This window comes from Micropterus dolomieu, linkage group LG13 (assembly GCF_021292245.1).
Source record: "Micropterus dolomieu isolate WLL.071019.BEF.003 ecotype Adirondacks linkage group LG13, ASM2129224v1, whole genome shotgun sequence".
NCBI lineage: Eukaryota > Metazoa > Chordata > Actinopteri > Centrarchiformes > Centrarchidae > Micropterus > Micropterus dolomieu.
In genome coordinates, this window is record NC_060162.1 from 2,644,373 (window position 1) to 2,667,435 (window position 23,063).

A 23,063-nucleotide genomic window follows, 5' to 3' on the forward strand; every position below is an offset into this window, starting at 1 on the left:
TGTCGTTTAATTCTGATGACTTGAAGCATACGTCTGGTGACTTTATTTTTCTGCCTGATGTCTCCTCTTCCTCCATTGTTGTCAAGAAACTATTAAAACCCATCAGTGAGCCTCACTGCTGCACTGGGTCACATGTTCCTTCATCACCATGAACACATACTGTAGTTTATCCTGACTCCGTCACACAGACACCGTCCTGCTGCACCAAACACTCGGTACAGCACCAAATGTGGATTCATCCGCCGCTGAAAATAGTCCCCAACAAATGCACTATTTCTTTCTGTTTGTTTAATAAAAACAACAGTGAACAGCTGTTTGAAGAAATTACTGATCCTTTTTAAACATTATACTGTATATTTGTGAGCTGTTTTTAAAGATTTACGTCTTTCGGAGGAACCAATCAGCTCAGAGCTGAAGTCAGGAATGACAAATTGTTTTAGGTCTTTTATTATTTATGTTATTTGTTGACAATTTGAAACAACGCTAGCATTATGCTCTATACTGACATACATAATGAATTGGGTTGACTGTATGTTGCGTCATATGAGGCCCCTCAGACGTAGCCGGGTGTGATTAACTCACTTTAACACTGTTGTGACAGCAGTTCATAGCTCAAGGTGACGTACAGCTGCAGGCAGACCGCGCCTCCCCACACCGTGTTAGAGGAGTTGGGTAATAACTCAGTGGGAACCCTGTGATGGATTTAGGGGAACTAAAACTTGTGATTTTAACCTTACTGTGACGGAGTGCAAGATTTCCATAGAAAGTTTTTCATTTCATTTTCATGGACTACACTTAACTTTCAAAACATGTGAAGAACTGATGACCAAGGGATCATGTGACAAAGAGCTTCACTTCATGGGATCATTAAAGTATTTCTGATTCTGATCATGTGTTTCCGGATTTTAATCTCTTTTTTGTACAATCAAACATAATTAAACACTGATACATCTCAGATATTTGATGAATGCAGTGGTGAAAGACCAACCCAGATCCTTTACTCAAGTAAAATCAGGCCTAAATCAACCACTACGGCTGGGTGGAAGTGGTCATTTGAGAAAAAATACCAGCTTTAAATGTCATCAATATGCTTAAAAGTACCCTTCCTGAGAGAATTTATGAAACTCCTGGGCTGTTCCGATGTGGAAATAATCCCCAAACCCTGTCTGGTGTTGGTTTTGAGCAGTGGGAACTCTGGTGATTCTGTGTTTTGTGTGTGTTTACTCTGCAGTGATGCGTTGCTGTTCTCGTCTCAGTCTCTGGTTCTCCTCCTCTAGTTTCTGGTTGAGGCGCTCCAGTTTATTTCCCCTCTGCAGACTGAGAATCAGTAACTCTCTCACGGCCTTAGCCGGTTCTGGGACAGCGTTCAGCAAAACAGAACCCAACCTGAACTGTAAGAGGAGAAGACATTATAACCTTTACGACAGACATGGATATTAACCAGGACAAAGACAAAACATAAAGACAAAAGCCTACCCAGGGTGGCGCCGGAAAGGGATTGCAGAGATACTGCGTGAGGTGCGTCGGATCTGAACACACTGACATGAAACACATATGGATATCATTCAGTGTGTCTTACACTCCCAGAGGATTTCATTATCTCTGATAAATCCATGAATCCACTTGGCAGAACTTCCCAGAGAACCATCGTGTTTCGAAGTTATTTCAGTTTCATAGTGATCCAGTTATAGCTGTCTGTACACTGTTGACAGGAGCTGCTAACAGATATCTCTACAAACTTTTAATGGTGCAAATTTGCCCAAATGTAAAAAAAAAAAAAAAGTAGCCTTTAATGGCTTTAATTGTTCCTGTCGTCACATAGGTTCACAAATAGGCCTGTATGTTGGTGTTAGCATGTTACATATCAGATTAGCTACATTTATGACTTCCTCTACGTATAAGTAAACACCGCAGTGAGCTGATGAAAAAAGGAAAGTACAGCGTCTGCAAAAATTAATAAAAATTTAAAAATGACAAGCAGCTCCTCACGCCACTTACTTTAAAATTCAGAAGACAACACTCCAGATGAGATTTAAATTACAGTTAACCAGTGAGTTAACAGAACAACAGGAGGTCACTGTGGCACCTCGCCATCAGACATAAATCCAGTCTGACTGCGGTTTGCCACCGGTGTGCGCAGCAGACAGCAAATCCATATTGCATAAGTCCTTTTACAGGCAAGTCTCGCCACTCGGCAGCCATCTTGGTAACGCCTCCGGGAAGTTACTTCAGACTAACAAGATCAGGCCTCTGTGTAAATTTATGCTAACTGACGTTTTGGATACAGTCTGTATAGGGCTGGGCAATATGGCCAAAAATGTCATCACGATAAAAACATTTCATATCATTCGATATCGATAATTATCACGATAAATGTCAAATCATTATTTCTTTCAAGTTTAAAAGCTGATTTGACTCCATCTTTATGGTCAAAACTATTATGATAAAAATATTTAAACAAATATGATTAGTAAATCTTTTTTCAGTCCCTATTCCTCAACAAAATAAATATTTTAATAAAAAATTTAAGCGTTAATTTGTTTGCGATTCAACTGAATTAAACCAAATATTTATTGACGATATATTGAACATTATATTGATATTGAGGAAAATTATATTGCGATACTTATCATTATCGTTTTATTGCCCAGCCCTAAGTCTGCATATACCGTATACGTTTACAATATTTTCCAAAACATGTTGCAAGTACTGTATTTCAAATCTGGCACCTTAAACGCAGTATTTTATGGTGGACATGTAGTGCATCTGAAGTGGTCACACGCCTGCTCTTTGCATCCACCACATCATTGGTAACAGTTGCAAACCTCAACTGTGCACTGACTTCTCTGTTTTTTTTTGTTTTTTTTACTGCTTTGTCTTCTTTATTTTGCATTTGTTTATGTATTAATTTGTCACTGGGCTGGACAGGGGGGCAGAAATGGGGATGGGGGACACTAACAGACTTGGCTTTCTTGCAGGAGGGGCAGGATATGTACATACAACTTTCCCCATAGAATTCAATTCAGGATTCGTTAAGTGGCGTGTCTCTTTCCCTTAAACAGTCTTTGGCATATATATTTACAAGTTTAATTCTTTCATGTGATTTAGGTTCCCATTTTCTGATAACATTTTTGGTCACTGACACATAAGGGCGACTGTCCCCCAGGAAACAAAGTCTTCCCTCATGTTTACGCACAGATAAGAGGCCGAACAGTGACAACGACCACTGACCTCTCTGACCTTCAGCTCCTTAAATAACTGACCTTTACGGGAGTAGACACAGCTGTGTGTCCGTACAGACTGGATAAGAAGAGAGATAAGAGCAGTGAAAATGCGGTGAAAGACGTGGCTGGACGATTCATTCAATCTCTGACACAACATTCCTCTCCCTCATCAACCACAGTCGTTACATTTTGCTGACTGACAGAAGTTGCCTAATTTATTAACAATCTAATTTCTATGGAAGTCATTAACTGAGACACACGTCCTCTGCTTTTCTCACGCTCACTCTCCCACATCTCTCCCACCCTGTGTGTTTCTCTGCCACGTCAGGTTATTTACAAGTGTCTAATATTTGCCAGCTATTACTTCAAAACCTCTCAGAAATGTCAAGCAAATAACCTCAGACTAAACAACCATCTAAAATACTGCTGGAAATGGAAATGCCTCTTCTAAGCTCTTCTGGCAAACACTTCCAGTTGCTGCCTCCTTGTACACACTCAATCATTATTAAATTCTCAACGGTTACAACTACACCAGAAATAAGAATTTCAGCCGTCACCTGAGCGCTCACATTAGGGATCTGAGCTGGTCAGAGCCTGATGTTGTTGACTGGTCTGAGACACCGTGGGTTGGCTGAAACACTGTTGATGTGGGCAAAGGTTTCTCATGTTGTCATAGAGACACTACTGTTTTAAAAGCTTACTGATCCACACTAATTAACTGCTGAACACTTTTATTTGGGGAGAAACGTCTGAGAGAAACTCCACCTATTGTAAATTTACTGCCAAAGTGGGTGAATGTTGGCGCAGATATGGAGCCGGTGAATGTTAAACTCATTAATATCGCAGAAGGCTTAAGGTAAAAAGAACAGACTTTTCTCAATACAGAGACCTTAGTTTGAACTTGCATTCCCAGGAGTTTGAACTTGTCAAGTTGAAGTCAGGAGTCCAAACACCAGAGAACAGGAGGACACACTCCACTAAAAGCTGCACTAGGGACATCAGCAAGGAGTGGGGGAAAAAAATTAATGCAGCACAGTATTGCAATATTACACGGACGCCAAGTATTACTTTAATTATATAAATTGCACATGAGAATTTCACTTCTTGGTATTAGAATAAACACGCCACCATCCAGACACAGCGTTAGCCGAGGATGGTAAAGCTAATACTATAAAACTGTGAATAATAGCCCGGGCTTTTATTTGCAAAAATCACTGAATTGACCCTGCCTTTAATTCCTCTCGCACAAAACTGAAATAGGCTTAACAGTTTATTTATTTCAAACAGTATGAATATTACTTGTATAAAAATTGTCAAATTAAATCAAATACACATCATTCATTTGATCTAGCTCCGACAGACGGCTTCTGCACTTCTATTTTGTAGGCAGCAATGTAAGGAAAACAACAACAGATGAGAGAAGTGTGGCAGAAGTTAGCAGACAGAGAGCGACGGACTTCACATGACAGGATTCACAACTTGGATTAATTTTTATTTAAAGCTATTTTGATTCTTTTGATCGGTGGACCCTAACAGACTAAAGGATTATAAATAATCAAGCAACGGACACATTCGGACTTCACGAGCGCTCAAAGGTAACGGGAGTCTGCATTTTTATTTCCTTTTAATCTCTTGTACCATGCAGGTTACACCGGTAAATCTATAAGAATTAGACTTTGGGGTTCGTTGTTTCCCTTAAATGAACTGAACGATTGATTCCTGGAGAATCTAACCGATCTAACGATGTGCAGCATGTTCATACTGACACATTGATCATACGTTTAAACATTAATATTTGTATTAACAATCTGAGCAGCGGCGACCCCGCAGGGTTTAAGAGGTTTTATACATCCAAAGTAGTAATATAAAAACCAGACCAGGCGTTTAATGGAGACCTGCGTTTATTTCTCAAAATGTGTTCCAGGCCAGTAAACGGGGAAGGCGGCTATTTGGTACTCAGCTATTAATTGAAGTTTTATGGTAGTAAAATCAGCTCCACCAAAAGTGAGAAGTATAAACAGTGAAATTTATATTTTTAGATAAAACAGATGTTGACAAAGTTCTATGGGGGAATAATTTGAAGTAGGAAAAAAAAGTAATAAATTCCAATATACTACTATGAATATGAGTTCGGAACATTATCATTTGACCTCGCTCTGGTTGGTGTGAAATGCATGCTGGGATACTTGTACCCAAAGCTATAAGAATATCACCTGTAATGACAAATCGAAAATGTCTTTATGCATAAGCACCCATTGGGCCAGATTTACTAACACCCCATATAAAGAGTACTAAATTGCGTGTGCGTTCTAAAATATTGCACGTGCAATTGTAGAATTAGTGTGTAGATGACAGCAGTAGGTGTCAGTATTTAAAATGAGTGTTTTGCGTGTTTTAATGGTTTCCGCCATGGAGAGTCGGGAGGGAAAGCAGCCACTGTGTAAAAACCTCGGTTTGTTTCACTCAGTGGAAATCGTCTGTACCTGCCCGTCCTGCCTGAGATTACACTAAGTACTTGGGACAGCACACCTGAAAAACTGCTTTGGGAAACCCCAGCAGAAACAGATACAGTGTGCTGGAACGACCCAGACGCGAGGAAATGCCAGCAGATCGTGCTTCATCCAGCCAGAGGGAACGATCACCGACCGTCAACACCGTACCCGGTCGCTCTGAGATCTCCCGGCCCTGTACGCCCCAACGCCCCATTGCTTCTCCGATACCCACAATGGGTTGTGTCTCTATTACGACCGGTGCGCTGTGAACAGTTGGTGATCGTTAGGCTTGTCAGATCCCATTGCATGTAGTAAATAAATGTATTTGCATGTTACCCTCCCGTTACTTTGCACAAAAAAAACGCCCCAAATTGCATATTCATTAAGGCAAAAGTAGTAAATGAACAACAGGTGCTATCTTGCACTTTTGGAAGACATCATTCTGCGTGCACGCCGTTAGCAGATCAGCTTACGTGTTCATTTGCTGGTGATATCAAGTTTGCACACGTTTTTACTCACACAAACCTTTAGTAAATCCGGCCCATACTGTACACATTATGTCCCAACACTGATGACAAAGAGTAAGATATGGAAAAGAGGGAATGAAGACGGATGTATTTTTAGTTTACACTTTCAATTTTCATTTTCTGAAAATGAGCACTTGAGTTTGGTTTTGAATCATCTTTAGTTTTAGTCGTAGTTCGCAATAAATATGTCAAACAGCAGTTTCTAATGAACTAATAACATGTGTTAACCATGACAACAGCAGCAGCAACACACTTTCTCCACTCATCCTGTGGTCTCCAGCTGCCTGACAGTTACACAGATTGAAAACCAAGAGTCTGCTTGCATTAAAAGGTGAAAATGAAAGCAACATTTATTCATGTCAAAAAGTCTAAAAATCTTTTAGAAATGTATTTTCATAGTGTTTTCAGTTAGCAGATCTGTTATTTCAGTCATCACATAAAGACATTTTTCGGAGCTGGAAGTCAGCCGTGTTACAGAAACCGTGCTGACAAAAAGCATCACCACAAACACACAGGTTTGGTATGTTAACCACCTCAGGTAACACCTGCACGTGCGTGAGCTCTTCTGGTGTTCGGCAGAGTTGGACAGGAGCTTGGATTAGCGGGGAGTGACCGGCATTAGACTGAAGCCCTCATTATGACTCATAACTTTATGACAGATGAATAACAGTTGTGGTTTTTTTATGTTGAGCAAGAGAAACCCTCCGATGACACATCGAGCAACACTTCTGTATTTGGACTGTTCTAACTCTCGTTTTTCAAACAGAAGCATCGATTCATTTCCCTCTCTGCTGCAACAGGCGCACTGAGATTTCCATTCTGTCATAATAATTACCATGGCAACATAAGTTTTGTGTCTCCATCATGAATGAGTTTACACAACCGACCCCTGGACAGGGATTATTAAGTCTATTGCTCAACTACCCCATATCTGTGGTCTCACACAACAAAATCACTACAGATACATTTATCTTTATGTTTTCAGTTTGTTCTTAGCAGTTTAGGATAAAGTCTCCTAACAACATGAATCCACATAAACAAAAACGAAACTGCTTCTACTAAGTCAGAATCGTTGAACTGAAAGAGATGGGTCAACGAACACAACTAACATAATTTCATTTATTAAAATTTCATTTTATTAAAGTCATCACAAAGAAATCTAATAAATTTTTTTGGTCATTGGATTGAATGAAAATTGGATTTAAAAAAAACAAAAAGAGTCAATGGAATAGGGCTAATAAACTGGTCGCTCTTACTGCGAGGTGCCTCACATTAAAAGCACCGTTTAGTTCATAAATCTATATACAGCGCACTGTTTCGCATGGCCAGTTATAACTGTCGCACAACACGCTTACGCTGTGGGTAAGTCAAGATGAAAAAAGCGAAGGACGAAGAAGAGACAGCCCAGAGAAGAAGTGTCCAAAGTCTGGAATCTAGGGCAGACTCCGAATAGTTGAAGATTCGATGCTTCGATGGGCGGAGCCTGACTCGACTGTCAATCTCACTGTTGAAGATTTGCAGCGAAATGAGGATCACGCCATTTTGGCGATATGGGGGTGCTAAACATCTGATTTTACATAGAACTACCAGTTTTCTCCCAATAAGTTAATATACAGCCTGTTACAATATACATTTCAACGTTTAATGCTGTAAGTAATAAATGAGAAAAGAAAAAAAAAGCTTTTATTAAATGTTTTTGCATGAATAAATCCAGAATTGCAACCCTAACCCTCAAGGTAGGGGACATTAGTGCACATGTAAAAAGAAAAAAATCTTTTAATAAAAGGGGGTGAATAAATCCAAAAGTACCTTTAAAGAATGGGGGCTTGCAATCGCCGTGCACAAAAACACACATGATTCAACTATTAGTTGACTGTAGGCAGGATTTGATGATTCTGATTGGACTATGTAAATCCTTAGTCGGGGTCAGCGCTAATGGAATCGTTTCAAACTAAAAGAAAACAACATTGTGACTAGCCTACCAAAAACAGCAACGCTTCAGTATATGAAGAGAAAGCAGTGAGTCCACGAGTCTAAGGAGTGGACCCGAAACAACGTAACGGCAAAGTTTAACTAAATAATGACTGCTAGTTAAGATGAAGTATTTCCTCAGACCTAAGTATTTCTTATTATCGATTACTCCATTAATCAATGGAATAATCTGTAGCTACAGACCTAAAACGGACTGTACCTATAAATGAAAATATTCACACTTTAGAAGGTGGAACCAGTGAATTTTTGCCCGTTCACATTATAGTCAATATCAAAATAGCTGCCAATTAATTTGCTGTCGCTTTGATACATTGGCAAACTGGGAAAAAACTTTTAGAAAAACATGCCACATTTATCTATCCTTCCTTCTTAAATACTTTTAACGGACATTAATTATCAGAAACAATAATTCAAATTAAATACCACAAGTTAACTGATACAGGAAGTACAAAACAAGCAAAGCCAAACTTCATACACTGGACAAATGTCCTGGGACACCCTTGTCCTAATACTTTAGCTCTGGGCTGTTTTCTCATATTGTGGTCTTTGTTAAGGAAAATCCTAGTTTGTTGTGGAAGTACTGCCCAGAGCCCTGAGGGATGAACTAGAACAGAGATTGCAAGCCAGGCCCTCTCGTCCAACATCAGCATCTGACCTCACAAATGCTCGTCTGAATAAAAAATTCCCACAGACAAACTCCAAAATCTTGTAGAAAGCCTTCCCAGAAGAGTGGAAGCTGTTAGGGGAACCAACTCCATATTAGAATGGGATGTCATAAAAGTAATGTGTACGTGTCCCAGGACTTTTCTCCATATATTAAAGCTGTTCTGAACAGCCACACTCGAAGGTGACAAACCTGCTGTGACAGAGCTGAGTCACTGAGTCTCTCCTTGAAAACAGACACTGCTAAACCATTAATAGCTGCAAGTATGAAGGCCTGGGGCTGACTGTGAAAGTATCAGGCATGTTTGTCTTATAATAATAATATTAATAATATATTTATTTACTTACACACAGTAACTCTATTCATTAGTCGCTGTAACTTACACTGTACATTTACAGCTAAACTGAGTCTTATTGTTGACCCTTTTCTCTCTGCTCGCCTGCCATTCACCGGTCTTGTGCAGAGTTTCGTGTGCATGACGTGTGGCCGACAGCTGCATGCACGTCGTGGTTCCTCGCGGGTCTATTTCAAGTACTATTTAAAAATGATGTAATATTCTTTGTGTGGTTCATCAATGGTGATAAATGATCCCAACGTCCCGCGAGGTGCGGACAACTCTGCACAACAACGGTGAAGTTAAGGCTCCGTCTCTACAGCAAGCTCCTCTTCTGCCACTACACACTCACACACACACACACACACACAGATGCGTGTGTGTGTGTGTGTGTGTGTGTGTGTGTGTGTGTGTGTGTGTGTGTGTGTGTGTGTGTGTGTGTGTGTGTGTGTGTGTGTGAGAGTGTGTGTGTGTGTGTGTGTGAGTGTGAGTGTGTGTGTGTGTGAGAGTGTGTGTGTGTGTGTGTGTGTGTGTGCGCATGGGTCTGGGTCAGGTTTGCAATTCTGGATTTATTCATGCAATAACATTTTACATATATTATATTATTACAAGCTTTTTTTACTTTTCTCATTTATTATTTCCAGCATTAAATGTTGAAATGTATATTGTAATAGGCTGTATATTAACTTATTGGGAGAAAACTGGTAGTTCTACGTAAAATTTGACGTTGAGCACCCCCATATCGCCAAAATGGCGTGATCCTCGTTTCGCAGCGAAGCTTCAACTGTGAGATTGACAGTCGAATCAGGCTCCGCCCATCGAGGCATCGAATCTTCGACTATTCGGGGTCAGCCCTACTGCTTTATTTAGACAAAATGACAAGAGTAGTAGAGTGAGGAATTAAAAAAAGAGAGCTGAGAAAGAAGTTCAAACCCTGTCTACTTTCTCACCTCCACACATCACTGATAAGAGCGCTGAGACTGAACCAGTACATGTGTGTGGGACATAAAACCAAAACAGATTTAGGTGATGGTCGTCTGTAGGTCCATAAACCTCGTTTCCATAAGCAGCAGACAGCTGATAAACCCACTGTACACGATCTGCTCAGCATCAAACAGCAGACAAACACAGTTAGAGAGCAGCTGGTGAACAAAGTGGAGCATTTAGCAGCTACACAGCCAGATATTTCCCTCAGGAGCTGGTGGAGACCAAACACAGAGCTAACAGAGAGAAAATACTGGACTCACATTCATCAGGTGACACAAGCCTAACTCCAGTAGGAGAGATCAGAGTGAGTCTGGCCTTAACAACTTTAACAAGGTGATAACATGTCATCATGTCATTGTTTACAGAGACTCAGAGATCAAAGGCTCAGGAAACCTTTGCAGGTTTTTTGAGTTAATTAGCTGATATTTCACTGTATGTGTAACATACTAGAATATATGAAACTTTTTTAATTAAATTAAAGAAGAAAATTAACTTTTCCACTATATATATTTAAGACGAGAAGCTCAACTAAATTGTGACAATACATCTGGAGATGGGAGGACAACATTTAAAGCCAATGATGTGTTATAATAGGCATATTTATTACATGATGAATCAATGAAGACCAAAAGCGCTGATCTGTGAACAGTTTCCTGCAGCTGCCAGCGTTAGCTGGGGAGGTTAAATTGATTTGTGACCTGCCGGTGATTTGAACCACATGAGAATCACATCAGAACAAATAGAACAATCTATTGTGAGAGCCATTTACAAAGGCCGTCCACAGATCTAAAGCAGATAACAGAAGGCATCCATCCTCACACAGGGCTATTTCTACTTGTTATTGTATTAGATTTCTATGGTGAGGTTAACACTGAAACAATCACGAGAAGCCACAACTCAAGTTTCTAAAATAATGGTTGACTCATATTTCACACTGTTCATCACTTCCTTGGTTCAGTCAGGAAATCAAAACAAGCTCGGTGCACTTTTCTCTGGAGCTTTTAAACATGGGAGGTAGACTAAGGAGGCAGAGGTGACACGGTTATCAACAGCACATGCAGCGCTGACGACACGTGAAGCATCAACGACCCTGAAGAGCGCTTCAATGTCAACAATCAACTTCCATTTTACTAACACAGATGCAAAGTCAAAGCACACGACCACTGTTTGAAATTAACCTTCTGACTCGTCTGCCAGCAGAGAGGGAAATTTAAATAAACGCACTCACTCCTACACAGCCCTCCTGACACTCTGCATCAATCTGGTAACAAAGAAAAAAACCATCTCAGCCGACTCATTCAACAGAAAAAGAGCTGAGAGGCAGAAAAGTCTGATTCATGTGAGGCTAAATACAGAGACCACGGTTTCAAAACTATCTGCCGGCCCAGGCCAGCTCCTAGAACCTTGTGTACCCTAAAACTTCAATTAATAGCATGGGCTATTATTTGAATAAATCCCTGAACTCCCCCTGCCTTTATGTGGGACAGGCATTTAATTCCTTTACCAAACCGGTAAATCTGAATGAATTATACCTTGGTGCACATTGTTTCTGTAAAAATTAACTAAATGAATGAACTGTGGAGAATCTAACTATGCGTAAAAATGTCAATATTCACAAACATTTATATATTCATATTTGAATGAGCAATCTGAGACCGAATAAACTTTACTGAACAATTATATTGACATTTCGGCAGTGTGGAAGCATTTTCAAGTGTCGAGAAAGACGCAAAAATGGCAGTTTGCACACACTGTTCCATCTGTGGCGGACTTCTTAGAAAAGGCAACAAACGGTCTGACCCGCTTTGAGTATTTCTGTCGCTCGTTTGTGAGAAGGTGATTAAGCTAACCGCGCCTACATTTGGAGTGCACACGTATTCAAGCCTTTACGGTAAATCCACTGAAACGGACCAGAGCGAGCTGACAGGCAGGTTAGAGACTTTATCCTGTCAGTTTGTCTCTTTACAAAGACAAGTGTTGCAGTATGAGAGTCCTGCCTGAAGAGAGGCTGTGAAGTCTTCATGTTACGCCGTACGAGAACCACATACATTATTTATCAAACTGGGTCGGACTGGATGAATTTAGCGCGAGGAGGATACGCATGTGACAAAGTCCGGTTTTCAAAATAAGGCGTCTATACAGGATGGAAATAAGACTAATTGGATTATATTCACAGAAAGTATAAAACATATTACATGTGTCCATTAACAGTAAATGGACACGTGTAATTTACTTTACCGGACCCTCTCAGGCCCCGGACCCCCCCCACTATAGTCTCTCCAAATCCTGTGGGAAACACTGAGTACAAAGCACATTATGATTATTTAATTTATGCAATGGTAAAAAAAAAAAAAATAAGGCAAAATAAATGGAAATGGCTTCGGCCAAGAATTTTCATTTTGGTGAATCCCTATTTATTTATTCAAAAAACTTCTGTAAAAACCAGACCAGGCCTCTAATTGAGACCTGCGTTCATTTGTCAAAACACCTGGCCAGTAACAGGGACCATTAGGGCGTCTAATTGGGACTCGGCTTTAAATTTTACAGTACACATTTCTGCCACAAACAGTGATCCTGACTCTCGATAACTTGTACAGCCTCCTCAGATTTAAAACAACTACAACATTAAAATATAAGTGTTTTAAAAGTGCTTTCTATTTGCTAAAACATTTAAATGAGGCACTGACAACTTTCTGAAACATGTCTGACCACATAGCCACGGTTAGATGTGCTCACAGCTGCAGCATCTCTGCATCATACCGAGGCACTAAGAAGACGAACGACTAAAGTTAAACTCACAGAGATGTCCTTCTGAACCTTCTCGTACGCCAGTGTGATAGCGGCGCTGTGGTCGGGTGGAGACGGCGTCAGGGTGAAGCTGTACGTGTTGGAGTTTTCTGTCTCGGTCAGCGCCTGCTGGAGGTCCTGGATGTACCTCTCTGTCTCCATCTCCAGCTCCTCCGCCTCGCTGCACACTGCTGCCTCGCTCACTACAAAGTGATTTCACAGAGAAAAAAAAGCGCAAGAAGTGGATGAATTATTTTTCTGGCAACTCAACGTGCTGCTGCAGCAAAACAGAAAAATTTGTTTAAATAAGAATTTAACAAATAGGGGCTTTACAATTAGTACAATTTTGATGTACTTTTCTTTAGGGTTGGGTATCGTAATTTTACGATACCAGTACCAAAACCAGTACCCTTAAAGTGATACCAACAGAGTACTTCACTTGATAAGTTGTGGGAAACGAATTTAAATAACTTTTTTTGATACATGTGTTGAAAGTAAACAACGGAAAATTATCGATCAATAAACTGAATTAAAAGATTTGCGCGGGTGCTTTCTCTTTAGTGGTGAGTCGCAAACCTCCAAAAGCAACAGTCAGAATTATAAAAGGAGTAAGGAGTCTGTTTAAACAAGTCAGTAAACTACACTAAAGACTCACAAAGAGTAAAGACAGGCTGCACATCCAGCCGATCAAACCGACTACACCTGAAGCAGCTGCAGCTGGAGGCTCCATGAGTAAAGTCAGCTGATCGCTGCTGCGCCAGAAAAGCGTTTAATTAATGTGATGGAACGCAGAGATCGATCAGTGACAAGTGATGTGAATCGCTAATAAAATTGTACAGAAAAATGTTAAATGGTACCAGAACATGAAACCAACGGAAAGCCAAGCTTGTGGTTATAAAGTTGTAACAGTGATGAGCACGCCTGAGACCGCAGCCGAAGGTCAGCCGCTGTTAAAATCACGCATGGACTCGGCGTGTGCAGGCCTTTTTTATACAGTTTATCAGGACGACTGCACCGTATTGAGGGGAGGATAGATGGGGCCATGTATCGTGAGATCCAACAACCTCCTTCCCTCAGTAAGAGCACTGAAGATGGGTCGTAGCTCGGTCTTCCAGCATGACAATGACCCAAAACACACAGCCAGGGCAACTAAGGAGTGGCTCTGTAAGAAGCATCTCAAGGTCCTGGAGTGGCCCAGCCAGTCTCCAGACCTGAACCCAATAAAAAATCTTTGGAGGGAGCTGAAAGTCCGTATTGCCCAGCGACAGCCCCGAAACCTGAAGGATCTGGAGAAGGTATGTATGGAGGAGTGGGCCAAAATCCCAGCTGCAGTGTTTGCAAACCTGGTCAAGAACTACAGGAAACGTCTGATCTCTGTAATAGCAAATAAAGGTTTCTGTATCAAATATTAAGTTCTGCTTTTCGGATGTATCAAACACTTAATAATAAAATGCAAATGAATTATTTAAAAATCATTTTTGTTTTAGATTCCGTTGAAGTTTACCTATGATAAAAATTACAGACCTCTACATGCTTTGTAAGGAGGAAAACCTGCAAAATCAGCAGTGTATCAAATACTTGTTCTCCCCACTGTGTGTGTGTGTGTGTGTATATATATATATATAAGTAAAATAAAACAACCAAATTAAGGAGGAGCACTAAAGTGTATCAAGACCAAAAAGCAGCATCAGTATCACTCCTAAGAATACCCATCCATAGTGATGAGAATAAAGGAAGGGGAACTTTTTCCTTTTTATTCAGGCTGTTGTTGGAGAAATCTTCCACTGAGTGAAGCTGTGCAGGTGAAAAGGTGAACGACGCCAGGTGAATTGAGAAAGGTGTGTGTGGTCAAACAGGTGAGGTTGTCCAGGTAACAGGTGAGCATAAATGTGTCAAGTCATACATGTTAAATGTGAGACCACCCGTTGCGAGGTCATGCTGGGTGACATTATTACCGTCTCCTCTCCAGGCATCCTGTCCATCAGTCAGCAGCAACTGGAAGCCTGAATCTAAGCCCCGCCCCCTCCAGTCCACCTGCAGGAAGTAGGAGGAGTCAGGCTCCGATGAGATGCTGATTTCACGCACTGCGTTGTGCATCTCTGCAGACCTAAACACCAGAAACACAACATTCTGTTATTTTAGTCCAGTGACTCTTATACATACTGTGCCCCCGCCTGATCAACATCATTAGAGCTGCAATAATTAGTCAATGAATGTTATTCGGACTGATGGTCGGACAAAACGACCCATCTGAAGACGTGACCTTTGACTCTTGAGAAACAACTCAATTAATAAAATTATCCATCCAGAAAATAATTAGCTACAGTCCCATCCTGAAGTCTTGGAACGGGAAGGCAAATCCCTTTGTTTTCATTGTTCACTGAAGACATTTGGGTTTAAGATCAATACATGAGTATGAGACAAGAGTTCAGAATTTCAACAACTTAGGACATATTGCGTTTGTATTAGACCACAGCATTCTGAGATGAGCAAAAGTAAAGGAACAAATAATCCTAAAGTTAATAACATTTAATATTTGGTGATGTAACCCTTGCTTGCAATAACTGCCTCAAGCCTGCGACCCATCAGCTTCTCATACCGCAGCTTCTTTCACTTCTTGTTTGTTTCGGGGTGTTTCTCCCTTCAGTCTCCTCTTAAGGAGGTGAAATGCAGCTCTACTGGGTTAAGGTCATGTGATTGACTTGGCCAGTCTGAAACCTTCCACTTCTTTCCCCCCTGATGAAGTCCTTTGTTTTGTTGGCACTGTGCTTTGGCTCATTGTCCTGCTGCATGATAAACTTCCTCCCCGTTAGTTTCAATGCATTTCTCAGTAAATTGGCAGACAAAATGTTTCTGTCCACTTCTGAATTCATTCTGCTGCGACCATCATCAGTTCCATCATCAATAAATATTAATGATCCTGATCCAGAAGCAGCCATGCAGCCCAAGCCGTGACATCATAAGCAGTTCCTTTCTTTCTCCACACTTTGGCCTTTCCATCACTTTGCTACAGATTAATCTCGGTCTCATCAGTCCATCAGATTGTGCTCCAGAACTTTTGCGGCTCATCTCTGTTCTTCTTTGCAAATTTCAATCTGGCCTTCCGATGATTCTTCCTGCTGATGAGTGGTTTGCATCTTGTGGTGTGGCCTCTATATTTCTGCTCTCTGAGTCTTCTTCCAACAGTGATACCTTCACCCTGCACTGTGGAGGTCGCTGGCGATGTGACTTACTGATGTTTTGGGGGTTTTCTTTTCTTCACAGCAGAGCTATTTAATGTTTGGACAATCAACCTAAAAGGCAACAGCTGGGCAACAAGAAACATCTGTCAGTCACATGCTCCAATAGTTTTGCTCACCTGAAAAATGGGTGGGTTCAATCAAAGGGTGGTTTGTCCTGAGTTGTTTCACACATCTAGATGTGAATACCAGGAAATGAGAGCTGAAATTCTGAACTCTTGTCTCAGACTCTTTTGACAAAAACAAAGGGATTTGCCTTCCCGTTCCAATACTTTAGGAGGGGACTGTATAATGAAAATAATCATTAACTGCAGCCCTAAACACAACCATCTTTGGCAAACTGAGTCGCTCTGCTTTTGAAGAATCTCGCCAGTGCAGCCTGATGAGCTCTTCTTCTTTGACGTTCTTCTTCTTTAGAGGTGGAGCGGACTGAAGTATCGATATGCAACCAGATTATTTAGGTTTTTCTACATTAATTTCTTTCTAACTGTGGGAGTGGAAATGAGTCTTGTGTACATGCGTCCAGTTCAACAATGATTGACATTTACAGCTTTATAAAACTGTCTTTTCATGTACACTACACACAGTTTTAGTTATGAATCTACTCAGAGTTTGTGAGAAGACTCAGTGAGAGGACAGAAACAGTCACCATGAGAGTGACAAGGAACTTCTAAAAGTAAAAAAATAAAGAAAAATTTAAGCACTCTAGGTCGAACTTGAAAATTTCAGTCGGCCAAATATAAGAAATCACACAAGAGTTCAGAGCTTGTGTAGCAGAAAGCCGACTGCATTAAGGGTTACGCACATAAACTACATAAAGTGCTGATCATCTAGCATCTAAAAACCTTTAATTAGGCATGAAAACATGACAAAGTATTCAGCTGGAAAGTCATTCTGAACTTCTTATTTCTTATTTAGACTATTTGTAATGAGCAGATGTGACCAAAACAGTGAAACACTAAAACACAGGTCTGTTTGAAACCTTATGACTGGCAGTGTGAGATGACAGACCTGGTGGAGATCGGTCATAACTCCCACAGCTGTTCTTGCATAATATTCCTGGCCTATGTCGCAGCCAGCACTTTACCTCCCGCCCTCGCCGTATCTGCGACCATCCTGCTAAACAGCCACTTACAGAAGAAAAAAACACTCGTGCAGCAGCTACTTGTTTTGCAGGGGGGCGAGCTATTGTTTTACAGAGAGAATGAAAGACACGTTGATGGTCCGAAGGGAAAATGGATCTGTAAACCATCAGAGACCGCATAAGGCTTGGCCAGGAGAAACGTCAAACCCCCCCAACAAGAGAAAAAACACAAGGCCTGCCTGTTTGTTAGCCGTTTCAGAGCTGCTAAGAGGACTGCTGGATGGTGTGCAGCATCAGGGTTTAGGCTAACATTAGCAGCCCTGTCCTGCTGTCTACTGAATTGGTGGAAGTTTATGACTTTTTCAAACTATTTTGTTAGCCTTTGTCCTCAAAGCTTTTCTCTGGTAAAAATTAAACATACTGTTTGAAAATACTTAAATAGAGATAAATAACGGCCTGATATTACATCGTTTCTCACTATACTAGTATTATAATAGTAGAGCAAAGTCTTTTCTTTATACCATTTTGAAAATAGTTGAATTAAGAAAAATAACAGCAGGACCGCCCTTTCTATGGTTCTTGTTTTCAATCGAGCCAGCTGCAAAAATGCTACAATTCAGCTCAATTAGCCAGATAGCTACCGTAGTTGATCAGAAATGACAAGCTGCTTTTGTTTTCTGATTTTTGTTTCAGAAGCTTGACAGAGATCTGCAACAGTAACCGAGGGCACAACGAGCAGTAAAGTGAGTGTTCAAAAGCCCCTGGACAGCATCTCTGACGGCTGACACTTTTATATTGTCTCATGGTTCATCCCATCATCGTCAGGTGAGACAATGCTACTGGGAAAACAAATCATATGCACTTTGTGTTATCTGGTTTTATATCTTATAGCTATTGGTTTTATATTTGCATGTGTTCAGGGCGGTACTTCACTGTACTGTTATCGAACATGTACAGTGAAGTTACAAAAACTTCCTATTTCATGGCGAGTCATTGATTTTTGACGCCACAATGAGGACACACCCTTCAGTGAAAATGCACCATTTGTACAACGTTCATCATCTCCAATGTCTTTTCATTGCAGTGCAAAAAATTTAAATAGATCTGACTTAATGTCTAGGAGATCGTTAAAGTGTGGAGCCTTTAAATCTGCAAAAACTGCTATATGATCAAAAATATCCGACTTCCTGTTGGGTTTAGGGAATCACTTCAAGAGGCTTTTCTTGTAATTGTGGACAAGATAAAAGTGCCACAAACATTTCATACATGTTCTGTAGGTGAAACGCGCCGTGGGGGGGCTGCTTCGTTCGTCACTTCCTGTTGCCGGTAGGTGTAATTCTGACAGCCAACACATGCTACATATTTATAATTGGCAACTTGTGTGAACTATATTTGTCAATTATATATTTATTTCTTAACTATAACAGAGGCTCGGGAGTTAGAGTGGGTCGTCCACTAATCAGAAGGTTGGTGGTTCAATCCCCGGCTCCTCCAGTCTGCTGAAACGTCAAAGTGTTCTTGGGCAAGATACTAAACCCCAATGCTCTTGTAGGTTGTGCCTTCGTTGAGTGCATTTTCATCCTCCAATCAGCTGCTGTTTTTTGGTTATAGGTTTTCCATTTAATGTTTCTTAAAAACAACCTGGGAAGAAAAATCTAATAAATTCTCAACCACCACCACCAGTATACCTCCGGCTAAATGAGGGTCAAGTAATTGTTAAACTTTGAGCATGTCATCACAGCTCCGTCAGCACTGTAACACACTAATACAACCTCTCATTAGGTGTAAGTACAGGCTCAGCAGAGTGAAACAGAGAAACTCACACCGCAGTTAGCTAGTTATGCTAACGACCAACCACGGCAGAGCGCTTCCTCACACAGCCAGACACGTTTCTGCAGAGCACAACAGCAGCCTCGTCTTTAACAACATCCTTTTAACACCTGCTTCACCAGGGCAGAAGCCACGGTACTCAACACCTGTTCAAATTAAAGACTCAAATTGTTGGGAGTGAAAATACATAACAATCTCTCATGGCTCATATCATATACAGGGTATAGAAATCCTCACTGTACATTCACACAGCACTACAACTGTTAGTCTTGGTAAAGTCTGTATGTTTAAATTGGACAATACTTTAAGACCAGGAAGGGAAGAATATATTCAACATCACGTGCAGAGAGGAAACAACATGTAGACCTTTAGATTAAATTTGCATATAAATATAACACCTAAACACACTTGTTTTTCAACTGGCTGGAAGGTTTAAACAATCGGTCTATAAAATGTCAGAAAATAGTGAAAAATATCCATCTAAATTTATCAGAGCTGAAGGTGGTGTTTTGTCAGATCAATGGTCCAAAACTCAACATATTCAGTTTACATTAAGTCAAAGTAACTATTTTGAGAATTGATTAATTGCTCGAGCGTTAACTTTGTGCTGGGAAGTGCCGGGGACAAAAGGGCTCAGATTACGATGTGTGTGACAACGATACACGCACGAGATGTGACGATGCACAATTTTGGGTTCACAAGCAAAAAAACAAGAAGATATTTTAATATTATTTTGAAGAAATATTCTGATTTGTATGACTGCAGATTTTGAGCATTAAACACTTAAATTTCCTGCATTCTGGAGACATTTTCTGCACCAATTTATGGTGGAAATGTCTTTATTTATATGGAGGGAATCAAAATTCAGGTGGCAGGTGACAATTCAAAAAAAAGAAAAACCCTAATGGAATAAAATAAAGCAGTAATCAGCAGTTTGTTTTTTTACCTTAATTTACTTTTTGGAGCAATGCACATTTGTTTCTACTATATTTAAATTGCATTGCATGTTTTCTTACTCTGCAAATAAACCTTTCTCAAAACATTTTCATTTCTTGTTGAAAGCTATTTTTCAGAACATTTAACTCATGTGTCCAAAAAGTGATGAGGAAAATATCTGCCATTTTAAAAAGTGATGGGGGGGGGGCATGTCCTCAGCGTCAACTGAGAACTATGAGCTTAAGTAATAATTTTTAAGACAAAAAAGCCAAACATTGCCCAGTTCTAGCTCATAAATTGTGATGATTTGCTGCTTCTCTTCGTCTCACGTGGCACTACATTCAACAAAAATTATATTTAAAGGCTGTTGGTTGAATAAAATAGGCATTTTGGTCAGATCACTGTTGGCTAATAATCTGCAGAATAATCAATATCGACAATAACTTTGCTGCTTTATATTATGGAACAGAGTAAGCACATTAAAGAAGTTGCAAGACAGATTAATTGACTAATTATTTCACATCTAAACACATTTAGAGACTTTCTTTTTGGAGTTTGCGTTCTCATGTGACAGTAAATTTTATATATATTTTTTTTACATCTAAAGGCTGTTGGTTGAATAAAATACGCAATATAAAAAGATCACTGCGGGCTAATAATCTGCATAATAATACATATTGAAAATAACTTTAGTTTCAGTGCTTTGTGTTGTAAAACAGAGAAGAGTATATTGAAGAAGCTGTAAGAGGAAACAGTTTTCTGTTGCTCAACATATTAAATGACTAATTCTTTCACATCTAAACACTTTTATTTTTGGAGTTCGCGGGGGCGGGACCATGGAAACTGTATTTCTCTCTTCTGGTGATTTTGGAAACAGTATTTGGCTAAATCCAATCCTCATCTCCCCACGATTACATTTCCAGATGTTTAATGGGGTTTGGTGTGACTCTCTTTCCGCACAGGAGTGTCCAGCTAAAACCTCAAATGACAACAGCAACAGCAAAAAATCCCTCTCGTCCAATAACTAACGCAGACAGGCTGAGGAGTTAGCTTAGCTTAGCTTAGCTTAGCTTAGCTTAGCTTTGTTTGTAAACACAGAGGCGGAAGCTTCAACACGCGGTGAGACAAGCGAAGAAGAAGAGCTCATTAACAACAACAACAACAACAACAACATGTTAGTTTGCTCCTCACCTACAGCTTCACCCTGTTCGTCCGACGGTGTGTTTTGTTGATTAAATGTTTTCTTTGGTTTTAAGAAGTCAGAAGAGCTGCACCGTGGAAGTCGGCTGCTACGTCATCATCAAGCGTCACCCCTGAACAGGCGCGCAGAAAGTGATCCGATATGAAGCAGTGAGAGGGCCAATCGATATCAGTATCGATACTTGTTATTGTTAAAAGTTGTGCACCTCTCATCTCTTTACTGTACATGTAACATGGCGACAATATACAATGAATCTGCTTTGGTATTTTGGTGCAAAACAATAAACATAGTTGGTAGAAAATATTTGAAAAGATAAAGCAAGTGCTGCAGGCCAAGAATAATAAATACAATACTGACAATAATAAATATTTATTATTATTATATTTTTTTTTATTATTATAAATACAATAAAAGGTTCTTATTTATATTTATCCTATATATTAAATAATATGTACAGTTTTTGCTAAATTACAGTTTGTGCAGGGATGTACTGTCCTTGTGGCGAGATGTTACTTTTCCCAGTAACTAGTAGTGTAAGGGATTATTTTCAAATACAGTAATAATAATATAGTTATTAATCCAATTAACTCTGCATCACTGCGTTACCAGAACACACCATCTTTGACATGAATGCACGACTGCGCAGCAGCTCAGCCCCGGCAGTTCAAGTCGAGAAGCGGGACCTTATATTGTTGAAGTCGGCTGCTTAAGCTTCTTTTCACATTTTTATTTACAGCATTATATGTTGATATTTAAATCATTATATGCTGTATATTATATCCTGAAACAGTTTGTGTCCGGGGTCGGAGGGGTCAGCCACAACCTTTCCTCCTCACCTAAGAGTCCTGGAGGTGTACAGGTCCTGGAGCCAGAGGAGTCGCACAAAATTCTGGACCCTGTACATAGGTATTCTCTATGGGCCCCTCCCTGCATCCACAGCTATTACGGCCCTTTATCCCTCAAGTCCTAAACCTCTGCCTGGAGGGATGCTAGTTGCAGCTCTTAAATCAGTGGAATTTATTAACATAACAAGACAATAAATTAAGAACACCAAAAACACAAGAACATAACACAAAATGTCCCAGCTGAGAGGCGGCAAGACTAGCAGTCCCAAATCAAAAAAGCATCTCTTCTGACACATGCACAAGAGCTTTTAAAGACCGCCTTCCAAGGCAATGTGGACTTCGTTCAGTAATCAGCTGGAGCACTCCGGGAGCAGAACTAGAGGACAGAAGAGAACATGGACACAGCACAGGGAAACACATACAGCCGTAACACAGCCTTCACCTTCTCTGCAGAGTGAATGATAAGCTGTAGTCTGCCCTTGTCCTTGGCAGTGGCAGCATCACCAGATGGTGAAGGAGGAGGTGAGGATTAAGTAAATGATGGAGGGATAGAACCATCATATTGTCTGTGGCATGTTGAACTTCCTCATCTTCTGAGCTTTCTTGGTGACGGAGCTGCTGTTCAGCTGAGGTCCTGGGTGACGATGGTGCCCAGGAAGAGGAAGGACAAAGGTTAAAAGTAATACTAAAAAAATAAAAGGACAAAAGACAGTAATATAAAATAATAACTTCAAGTCATAGGCAGGCAATAAAATCCAATATCTTTAAAAATGAACGTGGAGAGTAATATGTCATCAAGATTTAAGAGGTGAATTCATTATTAACAAGCCACTTCTGAATACATTTGAATTTCCTCCAAATAATTAGCCAAAGATGATGAATTTATTTTTACCATTCTCTGTTATTTACTTAATCACTAAC

The 23,063-nt window shown here is 40.2% G+C and overlaps 1 protein-coding gene across 5 annotated transcripts in view; it reads right to left on the reverse strand.

Moving 5' to 3' along the window:
* xrcc4 (X-ray repair complementing defective repair in Chinese hamster cells 4) overlaps positions 1-21,422 on the reverse strand; it is a 39,839-nt gene extending 18,417 nt beyond the window's left edge. For 4 of the 5 annotated variants that reach the window (XR_006827793.1, XM_046066504.1, XM_046066502.1 and 1 more), the window contains exons 1-4: positions 21,288-21,422; positions 14,963-15,114; positions 13,020-13,210; positions 1,225-1,391 (exon numbers count right to left, since the gene is read on the reverse strand). Coding sequence is in view for 4 of the 5 variants with exons in the window: in XM_046066504.1 (XP_045922460.1) it covers positions 1,225-1,391; positions 13,020-13,210; positions 14,963-15,104 (500 nt within the window). In the remaining variant the exon portion in view is untranslated. The remainder of the gene's footprint in view (positions 1-1,224; positions 1,392-13,019; positions 13,211-14,962; positions 15,115-21,287) is intronic. The other variant, XM_046066503.1, reaches the window with a different exon arrangement.
* Positions 21,423-23,063: the final 1,641 nt, after the last annotated feature.